We start from the raw sequence: 12,510 nt of genomic DNA on the forward strand, positions 1-12,510 counted from the left end.
GACATTCAGGCAGACATATTGGTTGTCGTCATGAGGCTCTACCGCGTTAGCGACATATGTAAAGTCCGTGCGGATGCAGATGATTACGTTCGTGCTCGCACCGCATGTGGACGAGACGAAAGATTCGTAATCGGACAGTCTGAGGGGAGTTGATGTATTTGGTTCGCAAATGACCAGTATGGGGAATCGATTTGTAAAAGTGAATTGGCGAAATTCTGCTATACGGGTCCTTAGACCCCTGGCATTCCACTGAAAGATCGATGCACGTTTAAGTTCAGTGCGGAAGGGGACTATTGGTCGAGCCATGATGCGTTAACGATGCTAACAAGCACTGGTTTTAGTGCATATAGTATTTGCAGAGCACTTCGAGCTGCTTTGTAAACACCAGCATTAATATTATTCATAGTATCTTTAAATTCCGCAGCTTACTAGGGGCTCGCAAAACCTCGTCAGCACCAAGAATTATGTATTATTATTGATATACTCATGACAGCTGACCGGGTTTCATCTTTCGTTTTTTTTTCTTTCTTTTTCTTTTCCCTTTTTTTTTGGAGATCAGGTTTTGAGAGCATTGAGAGTGATTTTCCGTAACGGGACGCTTCGACGCACACTACACGGGTATCATAAATCTGTTCGAGCGAAGGCAGCGAATATTTTGGACACTTGGTTCTTTAACACGCTTTAAAATTGTAGTTCACGAGCGTTCTTGCATTCCACCCGCATCGGACGCAGCGAGCTCAAAGCCGCGCCCCTCGAGACGATGTTCTGCTAACGTCACCGAGCAGTTGGCAACCATCGAGCTGCCACATCGAGGAACATGGAGCCGCAACACGACGGCTGTCCGCTGCTGAGTGACGTAAGCAGAACGTCACCTTTGAACTCGCTGCTGCTTCCCAGCCTCGGTTGAGCGCGCTTTGATGGCCGAAATTCTTCGTGTCACAGTTCCGCAGCTAATCGCATTTTTTTTTTTTTTTAGATCCAGAAGTTGATATTGCTTGTACGGAGAGTCCGCTTCAATAGCCCATTTACGATGAGCCCGCTGAAATAAAAGAAAATCTTTAAAGTTAATACAGTTCTGCTAATTAGCAGCTAATTACCTCGTATCACACGTCACATCATGGTGGTTAGCAGAGACGGCATGCCTCCGTAGGAAGTGTCTCCTTATTCTTCAAAATGTTTTTTTTTTTTTTTACTAATACCTAATGCCTACGTAGAAACAGCCGGTATATAAAATTGCGGGGACACCCATCGGCCCTATGACGCCCAGTAGTGCTTGTTCTCGTAAGGTAGCCGAAAGTAAGCAGCGCTTCGTTTGGCCATTGCTTGGAAGGGATACCAACTTGGAGGCGAAGTACTAATAGCTTCTCCTCAAGGTGTTAAACTTAAGCGAGATTGTTATGGCGTCCTCCGCGCCATAACCAAATTTCTTGCTTGCTGTTCAGGTCCGGCTTAATGTTACGCATCCAGCTTTTAACAGTGAAATGGAGATTGAATGAAGACCAACAACATACTTCTCTTTCGTTGTTTCCGAAGCTAATGCCCAAGTTTGGCATGGCTCTGAGGATGGCCACCATGGACTGTATGGTGTTGCTGTACACCACTGGTTTGTACTGCTTGAAGTCTTCCTGTGTGAAGCCACTGTCGTGGATAATTCTGCACAGAAGTAGGAAGGAAAAAGAGAAAACGCATCAGCGAAAACGTGCCGAGAAGAAGACCGCACATTAGCTGCCCCGCTCTACCCTCTTCTCTCATGACACGTATTGTCTTTCTCTGTTAGCTTAGATGACTTGAGCAGCAAATGAGGATTTGGCTGCCGGTACTTTACGCTTAAGAAAAAGAAGGCAGTTTGTCCAGCAAGATGTAGATGTCATTGAGGTGACGATAAGTCACGTTTAAAGGGCGTTTGTGTCTCTGCGCAAAAATCATGGCCATGCTACATGCACATCCACCCACACATGTTTACAAGGCACAGCTTCCACGGCAAATGTGAATTTCTGCTCCGCTAAGGCATGACGCTTCTAATTTATGAGACCAATCTGTAGGCCACAACGGTCACATACTGAAACCTTTAATTTCGGGCTATGTGCCCAAACTACGCTGGAATTCAGCTTTGGCGCGGGAATACCCTGACCCGTAAACTTTCGTGGCCAGCTGCGCCTTCGTGTGTAATTGACGTTTGGCATGAGTCCAACGCAACATAGACAAAGCCAAGCTCGCTTCTAAATAACTTCGTCAATTATAACTAATAGCGTGCTTCTAGTATTCATTGCTAAGCCAAAACATGCAAATAGCACAAAGAAGCGATAATGCGCTATTTTCCCTCCTACGTGCTAATAGTAAGACGCACAAAACCAGGTAGGGTGTTGCCTCGGCGGCGGCCATTATGGACACCCCGACCTAAGGTTTTCGGTAATTCCGCAGCATATTAACATAAAAAATATGCCCTCTACACGCGATACTGTGCGGTCCATGCAATACCTACTAAAGAAGCGAATAATCAATGAAACCAACAAAAGCATCAATAATGGAAGTGTTTTCACTGTAGGGGACCATTTATTTTATCACTGCATTTATATTCATGACGAGGGAAACAGAATAAGGATGGAAGAAAAGACAGCATGGCACCAGTGGCAGTCGGTCCCGAACGTCTGTGCGTCGTGTGCTGTTGTCTTCGACGTGCAGTCAAATTACGCGCACAGTCGCCCATGCGCTACAATAACAAACGCTTCTATTCCCTTCTTCAGCTTCAGCGAATGTTGGCCGCCATTACCCATCCCCTCTCTTTTGTTTTTGTCGAGTCTCTCATTTCCCTTCTTGCCCTCGTGAATTCCGCACATCGTCTTTGGCTGCATCATTTAATGCTCTCGAATAGAACTACGTCTTCCGCAACGCCTGGGAGTAAAAGGCGCCAATTCTACTCATGATTCGCTTCGGAAAAATAATAATAATAATAAATCTAATGATCGAACGAGCTCCTCCCTAATCTCGGGAAAAAGACCCCTGCAGTTTGTCGCCCTGACTCAGTGATTCAAGAACAGACGTTCACACGTCATCTGTGTTTCAGGTATTGCAAGATGTTGTATACAACAATCAAGCGCTTCATGTCCTTCCGCCGCTGCCACGCCTACCCCGGCAGAGATGGAGAGTACGCGCGCGTTAAAATTGGCGATTGTGTCTTTGTATTTAACCTGAAATTTCTCACGCTAGACCACATTATCGACGCTAAGTTATTGTAAGTGCCATATAGATTGCACGGTGAGAAATGAAATATATCTTTCCTTTCTCAGAGTAGTACAGCGAACCGGAAGCTTTCAAACAGGAAAGAGTCACCACAGGCGTCGATCTGTGTGCCTCAGACTCTAATAAGTGTTATCGCTAATATTCGAACGGAAATGAATATTCGACAATTTCGAATATTGAATTCTCGAATCAAATGCTAATCGAATAGCAAGGACTATTATATTCGCATTCGAAATTTGGAATATTCATGCACTCCTAAATATTATTGAACAAATTTCAATTGGGAGCTAGCTGTAATGACTACGGGAGTACATCACTCTGACCAGTGGCGGTCTTTAGGGGAAACCGGAAGGAGGCGAACAAGTCAGTCGCACTCCACATGTCCAACCTTCTTCTAACGTCTCTACTAGCTTTCTGAAAGCGTTTTTCTATTTCTTTCGTGCTGGTGGATCAAGTATGAGGGCATCGTCTTTTTCTTTCTTTCTTTTTATCCCCCCGGGTTACCCGCGACATAATGGAAATGAAATTATATTTAACCTCGGCGGCCCGTGTCATGCAGATACTGCAGCAGTTACTTATAACATCCGTTGTCCATGAGCCATCGTTCATAGTCGTCAGGTTCGCTAGTTCCTAAAATCTCCGAGTGCATTTGCGCGGACCGTCTTTGTCCCAAAGCAGATGGCGGGCATCATCGTTCTCGCACGAACAAAGGGCGAGAGCGAATAGTGGCAGAAAATATTCCATGGTTATGGTCAGGTCTTACAATAGCCAAGGATGCCGCGATGATTCTTCTCGCCCGATTCAAATCTAATATTATCATGCGGTTAGTCTCGGTTATAGCGAAGGAATAGTGCCGGTTTGAGCAAATGAAAAAGAAAAAGAAACAAGAAAAATAATATAATTGAAATAAAATTGTCAGGTTATTTGGATGTAGGTTTTGTAAATGCGAAATACCTGCATGGCATCTGCAGCTCATGAAATACCTGCAATTCATGGTATATATGCACTTCATAGTAGACACGTACATTTACAGAACAAGAAGATCCGGACTGCGCTCGCACGTGAAGCCAATGACAAATGTCTCTGTGGGAAGGTCAGCTCATAAATTCGCCTCTTGTTTTTTACTTCCCTTCCACACCCGAACACCCTGGGACAATAATTAATTGGCGGGACCAAGTTTCTAGTAAGAGCCTTTTCGTGCATTTATTTTGCCTCTTTTTTCAATTTATATTCAGTTGTTCCTGCACACGCCGCTTAAGAGAAAAAAAAAATATTGCTAGAACAAGCGCGCAGAAGCTAGAGCACGGGGTTTAAAATTTAAAGACTAAAAGACGTTTTCAGCTCCCAGCATTCACAGCAGGCGCTGTGTTAAATATTACATATGAACTTCCGAATGTCAAGGCATCAAGTAAACAACAGACGTGTTACCGTCAGTAAACACTTCATGGGCTTCGTAGTGCGAGACATTTATTTGTGCTTTTTTGTACTTAAGACGGGACTACAAAGGCTCGAAAACTGCTCTCCGGAGCTGAAAAACAAGCTTGACGTAATTTGCTGCAGCCGCCTTTTTTTTAGCCACGTTTCTCTTTTCCTTCCAATAAAAGATGCTTTTTGTTATTTGGATGCTTTCTCTGCAAGGATTTAGCCATAGCTGTCAGTACCAAATACGCCCACCTGGTTGGTCCACGGACTGCAGTATATCTTCAATAAATAAAAATAAAATAAATGCTGTGGTAGAATAGCCAGCTGTCTGATTGATTTGATCCTAATGTATATAGGCACTGCAACAATTGAGAGGATTTCTCTTCTAACTTATTGGACGTGTAGAACGTCGCGATGTCTCGTTTGAAGAGTTTTGAGTGTGAACACTCAAAAGGTAGACGCTTCTCGGAGCGTACCACCAGGAAACGTTGGCGCCTAATCAGAACGGGATCAATAAGTCTTCAAATCAAATAGAGATGTCTCGGAGTAATTCGTAAGCAAAATGGTTCGTTTCTAGAAAGTCTTAAAAATATATGAAACGTTATCCACAACCGCAGTGAGGCAGACACTTCAGCCGACGCATCTATTGAAAAAGAAAGTGGAAACAACGTACATATTTTGACGGCCTAAAGAAGCGAAAGATGAGGTAGGTGTACACAAGCAGACGAACAGTCAAGTGAGGTTTTGCAACATGGCAAACTTCGCGACAATTAAGGAAACGCGTAAGTCTTTGTGAAACCCGTACCATTTGGTGTCAGGAATAGGATGACAATAGTCATTGAGGTCCCAGTGGCATCAGCGTCAAAGTTGGTGGCATGTACTCGAACATATTAAAACACTGCAACAACTGCAGACAGGAGGCCATAGGAGAACTGGGGAGGAACTTATCAGCCCCACTCTTCCCACCGAGGGCGGCATTACCAGGTGAAAGAAAACCAGTTAAAAAAGAAGCTGTTGGCAAGGAAGAAAAGTCGTGTCTACTGGAGTGTGAGGATGATGAGATGGCAGAAGGCGCCCAAGAAGAAATTGCAGCAGTGGCGGGAACGCCGCAATAGAAGATCTTAGAAGAAGAAAGGTGAAGTCTCCTCTTCTGAGGTAGGTCGAGCTCGCGCGGAAGCCCGAGAATACCTGTGAATGTGAGAAGCCACTCGCGAGGCATCTGTCGCGCAGCGGTGCAGCAATTTACGTGTTTACAAAGCGAGGACGATGAGTCACTGCGATGGAGACCCTGGGTCGACGGCACCTCAGAGTTGGTGGAAGGCGTATCAAACTGAATAGGCGACTTGATTAAAGAGAAGGACGTCTAGGTTTGAGAAATCATCACTCGATCGCGAAATGCAGAAAAACTGGTGCACCAAATATCTGCGCCGGGCAGAAAAGACGTGTCTGCTATACGTTCATTTGTGAGTTTTGTTCGGAAGCGGCAGAGCCTGCAAGGTTTATTTCCATCGGTGGCGTTGAGAGACACACACGTAGAAGGCGGAATGCTGTGACAGTACGTGATGTCTATCGACGGCCGCACAAAAGGCTTTTGTTTTCCGCGAGAGAATGGTCCACCACCTGAAAGTCAAACCATGGCGTGCGACAATGTTTGGCCACTGCCGTTCCCTTCGGTCATCGCATCCTTAACTCAGAAAAGTTTACAGATACACGTGGTTTGGGACAGTCAGCCCTCTGGAAATGGAGGAAGTGGGTGGACCTAGATGATGGGGTATGCTTATGTAAACCAGCATTTTCTATGGATATTCCTCAATAACTATGGCTCTGAAGCAGTTGCCCGCCTTGTTATTTTTGGCAGCTAAGAAGAAAGAACAGAAACGAAGCACATAACTTTTTCACCTCCTATCTTCTTTTTCTAGTATATATGTGTAACTTGAACTTCTTACAATGGTACTGAATAGGAATGGTACGTTGAGCTGAATTGAAAAATCACACTTGTGAAATACCAGAAAAACGACCCAAGAGAGATGGGGTTGAAGTTTCCGCACTAGTTTTTCACGGTATCGTGAGGCTTGGACAGCGTCTGCTCAGGACCAGTTAATGTTTATGGATAAACAAGAATTACATTGTATTCCAAAGAAATCGGTATTGGAGTGCGAAAAGTGATTTCTGAGACTGAATCGAATGCCATTCGAATAGTGCCTAAAGCGCATAGAATTTATACGAACAGTTTTCAAATAGTTTTCGAACAATGAACAGCCTTTGAGTATTCAGAGTTAAGATCAAGTGAGCACATAGTTGCAGTATTGATATATATTATCGAACAATGATAATGCACGGCGTATTTTTCGTCGACAATTTCAATACAGACAGAGAGAGAGAGAGAAGCAAGCATTATTGAAATTCTGGAGATGTTAGCCTGGCGTTTCGCCTTACATGCTACTCTAGATTCTGGGCGATGATTATGATATATACAGTGATAAACACTTAACAGCACACACACACACACATACACTGTAGAGATATTTACAAAGTTTGATTAAGGCTCGTGTCCAACAAGAACGTCAGCAGCGCTTTAGTGGCACGTAACGCACAGGAGGTGCTTCGCCATGGGCCGAGAACGTGCCGCAGTTCCAAGCTTAAGAACCGTTGGAGGTGTAGTGTCGCCTTCAAAGACAGTCTCTCTGACTCATAACGGCAGCAGTCGCACAGAAAGTGTTGCAAGTCATCGGGGCGTTGCCTTCAAAGCACATTGGAGAGTCCGTCAGTTGCATCTTGCACTTAAAGGAGTTCATGTAAGCGACGTTGAGTCTGATGCGGTGTAGGTATGATTGGTCTCCTCTATTGCGACCTCGCGGCATGTAAAAGTTGCACGAGGGAGCTATCTTGTGTAGGGGTCCATGCTGGTGGCTTGCAACTGCGCAGAGGGATCACTGGAGACGCCAAGCGTGTGCTGATACCAGTGTCGCCGCGTCTTTTCTCGATAAATGTATCTGAACCAACATCATGAATACCAACTCTTGAGAGTGTGTAATGACTCAACAAAACAATACAAAATATTAACTCATAGAAACACCCGGAACTCGCCTGTAAGGAATTAAGGTCCTCTGGAGTAGTATACAAGGTGTTTCTACGAAAATATTATGTAATATTTAAAATAGCCATTTTGAAATAAAAGTACGGTCCCTTTGGAGGCATGCTGTCAGTGGTGGCGACCATGAGGTGACGGGTGATACATGCTATTTAGTCGCTAATTAACATAAATACATAATTACCTTTGAAGCATTTAGTTTCAGCGGGCCAATCGTAATTGGGAAATTGAAGCGAGCTTTCCCCGTACAAACCACATCAACTTTTGGGTCTAAAAAAATGTGGTTACCCGCGTAATTGTGGCACGACGAAAGTGGGCTGTCAGAGCGCGCGAAACCGAAACTGGTATCCTATATTGTGCGGAAGACCGCGCCCCTCGAGGTGACGTTCTGCTACGTCACCTAGCCGCGGGCAGCGAGCGTGCTGCGACAGCTAGGATCAAGGAGGCCAGCGCGCTGGGTTCCTTGTATATTCCGTTATATATGTGCACCACAGACCTGATTAAACGGTAGCTGAAACTGTATACTCATTGCCGAATGTCATGTCTGAGCGAAATTTAAGTGCGAATGATTGTGGTTTAGGAGAAATGTTTTGGCAAGAAGGAGAGGCGAGGGGGGGGGGGGGGGGGTTCTAGAGTGATAAAGCGCCCTCTAAGTAACTTCCCACTTTTCAAGTGAAATGTTTCAGGGGTGAAAATTGCTTAATTTTCGCTTCAGTTTCAGGATTGGTCGTGCATAGTTGGCAATGTGAAGCATTTAAAAACTATTAGAAAAATATTCGTATTTGCAAGTACTGACTATTCGATTCGAGGACCGATTCTAATACGACAATATTAGATTCATTACTTCAAAGTTGCGAATACTAGCACACCCCTTAAAATACACTCTATTACAACATTATTTGATATAATAGTGACACCATCTGTAGCGTCTATTCTAACTAGAGAATAAGTGCCTTATTGCTTTGCCATTGCTGCAGTCCACCGGTATCTCTGTTTAAGTCTCGAAGATATGCACAGACGCTAACGGAGTCATAAGACTGTCTCTTAGAACTTGATTATGATAAAAAACGACCAAGCATGCTCCGAAAAAAAAACCTATTGTTTGTTTACAATGCTTCATTCGAGCTTTTGATACAGCGTACTTCATAATATGCCCTGACGGAAATTTACTAATGCAGCGAATACTGGGATGTGGACATTGCTTTATGTTAATGGTGATTAAAATTTGTGTCTCAGTCCAGTGAGTTTGAAGAACTTTTCTGCACAAAAACGGGCCAGACATTCGGAAATATTTTCAATGATAACATACTCACGCACCGGTACTAATCGAAGGGCGCAACATTATCCCCTTATAATCAACCCTTTCGCAAGTCAGGTCTTGAAATAATTCTTCACCAGACTAAACTGAGTGCCGCTTTTAGTAGCCCTTTAGGAAGCTTTGGTGCCTTCATTTTTGTCCTTCCCTATTTTTCATCAACTATATTGAAGTTCTTGTCCAGTGCCTCAGGAAATCGCATCACCAAGGAATCAGTCAAAGTCATTTTCTTCGCCGTGCACTTTAACAATTTCTTTAGAGTCGCGTTTTAAGTAAAAAATAAAGCTTCGCTAGACGAAGCAAACGGCAATGTTTACTGATTGTGATACGTGTGTCGGTTACTTGACATCTTTACGTGCGCCAGACGTTTTAGTAATGATAGGGTGTGCAAAAATTCAGACTTGCTTCCGAATATGGTACGGCTCATAACCTGTCACTGGAATTGTGAGATGCGCGGATGCATCCCGCCCTTTGATCTTTATATCATTGGAAAAGTAAGAACATAGCGAGAACGAGAAATCACGGAAGCATGCCACATTAGAAAGATTTAGAGCCGAAATGGCTGGATGCGGCCTTTGCTCCTCTTGACAAACAGAGAAGTCTAGTTTCTTGATAGGCGTATCTCTGCGTAATGTGGTTTTGACTGTTTTTACTGGTTGTGTGACGTTGACGATGCTTGTGTGCGTGTACGTGCTTTGATCTATAGATATATTAAAACAAAACAAGGTTTGTTGTAAGTCTGGCGTGTGTCACTTGCACACCTAGTTTTTTGCGTTATACATTATATTGAATGTTCTTTTCGACGCCTTTCAAAATTAGCTTGAAATCGATTACGTAAACGAAGTGAACTTTGATGTGAACTTATTTGCATGTGGAACTGTATAAAATGGTTTAATTGTATTCTTGCCGTCAGCTGTCAAGAAAATTGGCACTAATTTAATCTAGACCGTTGTGTCGTCACAGAGGACAAAATGCAATCGTAAAGTGCATTTAAAATATTTCTGGATCCTATGAAAATTCAGATTGCAGGATCAACGTGGCGACCCAACATACGATGTACGCCTCTGTCTCAATGTTTAGACAAATAAAGGAAGCTTTTATCATAACAAACATGAAGAGACGTTCACTTTTTCCACGTGCGCGGAGATGCAGCTTTGGGCTCGTCACTGTGGCATTTAAGGAAGAAGTAAAGGGGGGGGGGGGGGGGAAGGGGAACAGGTTCTTCACGATCGTAGCATGCCAGTCAGCAATAAGAACAGACTTGAAAAGCGATTACGTCCAAGAGCACTCTTCGAGTCTCAGTAGGGGATTTTTACAGATGCCGTGAGACGATGCTTTGCGAATGCAATGCCTTTGGACATTTAGGTTTATGATGAAGTAACCGCGCATCCGACAGTTCTACATAGTAACATATTAATAAAATATTATTAGCCAAAATGACCAGCTAATGACAAATAGGCCTTACAAGCTAACATTTTGGTGGATTCTGCTCTAGCGCCCCGTTTCCTTTCTGCATTGAAAGTACCCGGCAGAAAGGCCCTCTCGGAAGGGACTCGCAACCGACGGCTGGCCCAGCACTGTGGCCATGGCGGCGACCCCTGGCACTCTTCCGTGACGGCGGCCTCGGCGGCCCGTGTCCAAGAGGGGGAGGAGGTAAAAGGCTGTGCTCGAACCGCGCCAGAGGCGCGGCAGGGCCGTTTCGAATGCGCCTGGCCACGGGCGTTTTCTAATAAGCCGGCGGCGCGCTCGCCTTTCTCCGGAAAAGTAATAGGTGCGCCAAGCGAGAACAAGCCGTCGGAGCATTCGCAGTCGGCAGGTTTCCCGGAAATTGAGTGTGGTTGAAATGTCCGGCCAAAAACAAGAGTGCCGGGAGCAGAAACCAGAAGCCCGTGGCCGCTAGTTAGCGGCGCTCCCGCCAGGGGGAGAGAAGTGTCACGTGACGGGGTGTGGTCGTCCAGAGGGCGCGCGCGCAGAGAGCCCGCTGCTTCCCAGGCTGCGCGTAGCCTCGCGCCCGGAGCTCCGCGCTTCGGGCCGCGAGGAGCAGTCGAACATTGCTGGGGGTGCTGCTCGTTTACTTATTAATATTTTTCCTCGCCGCCTTCCGGAGAGCGAGCGATCAGGCTCGGATGCGAGGGCGCGCGCTTAGGAGCGTGCCGCCGGCCCGACGCCGCGTCGGCGCCGCTTCACGCCTCGCGCGCTGCATTCGATTTCGCGCAGGTTCCTTCCACCCGCGCCGCACGCGAGGTCGCCCCATCGGCCGCTTATTCCGCCGATTGAATTAGGCAGCCCCCGCCCGCTCCTTATCGGGCCCGGCTTTTTGCTTAACAAATCCTTCGGCCGCCCCCGTCTAGGCCAGCGCGCGTAAGCCCGAGCGGCTGTTGATCGCTGCTTCCCGCTGCAGAGAGCGCTTTCGGGAACGAGCTCCAGTCACACGTTGCGCGCTCACGCTGTTTTTCGCCAGAGCGCCAGCCTTTTGTGCGTGCGCACTGAGAACAAAAGGTCCGCGAGCAAGAACGGCTGCGCCGCCACCGGGCGCTAATGATTCGGCGGCGCGTTAGAGCGGCCCACTGGACATGAATGATTGCGGCCGAAAAAGTAGATTGCCATTCCCGAGCAAATATTTCTGGTTTCACGTGTTTACCTCCTTTCCGATGCAAATATATGCTAACTATATCACACAGAGAGTGAGAAGTTACACCTTCAACGGACAACGCTTGATTACAGCAAATCACGTAATGTCACTTTCAGCAAACAATCGCTCTTCCGTCTATTTTTTTTATTTTCGTGCGGTTTTTGTTATGTTCCCATAATAATAAATGCATAATTAAATTATTATTAATATCGTTACCATTATCAACTTGAAAGATGGTCTTTGTGGATCTTTCTTATTGACCTCAACCTGAAGTGCCCTTAAGGCCGAATGCAAGAGGACGAGTACATGGAACAGCAACAGTGCTGTCCATAACCTTCCTTCTCGCCGGTATTCATTGCGACGGCTCGAAACAACAGCACAAAATCGAATAGGGAATATTGTTGTGCGACTATGGTTAATAAAATTTCTGGCTTGTAGCAGAATTTTTCCAAAATACGGTCTGATACGTCACAGTCGTACCTGGTAACTGTAAAACAAATCAACGTGCTTCACGAACAAAAAAAAAAAGAAAGAAGGAGAAGAAAAAGAAACAACAGATTGTTTCGCCTCTGTTCCACATCTTAATTGGCAGGACGCTTGGGGGCTGGTGGTCTATATCTGTCGGAGAAGACTCCCAAAAACTGACCGTTCGGACGCATGCAAGTTTACTTGTGTAAAAAAGAAAGTCGTTTCAGTTTTTTCAGAAATATGCATATTGTGGTACAGAAATGCCTTCCGGCAAGGATAATAAATGTAACAAAATCCGATGCGGCCGCGTTATAAGGAAGCTTTAGCCTGGGGGCTCCAGTC

At 45.4% G+C, this 12,510-nt stretch overlaps 1 protein-coding gene across 1 annotated transcript in view; it reads right to left on the reverse strand.

Moving 5' to 3' along the window:
- The window catches only part of Galphao (G protein alpha o subunit), a 151,252-nt gene that overhangs the window by 33,935 nt on the left and 104,807 nt on the right, over nt 1–12,510 (reverse strand). Inside the window, exon 3 of the mRNA XM_050194390.3 lies at nt 1,512–1,653. Coding sequence (XP_050050347.1) covers nt 1,512–1,653 — 142 coding nt within the window. The remainder of the gene's footprint in view (nt 1–1,511; nt 1,654–12,510) is intronic.

This window comes from Dermacentor andersoni, chromosome 1 (assembly GCF_023375885.2).
Source record: "Dermacentor andersoni chromosome 1, qqDerAnde1_hic_scaffold, whole genome shotgun sequence".
NCBI lineage: Eukaryota > Metazoa > Arthropoda > Arachnida > Ixodida > Ixodidae > Dermacentor > Dermacentor andersoni.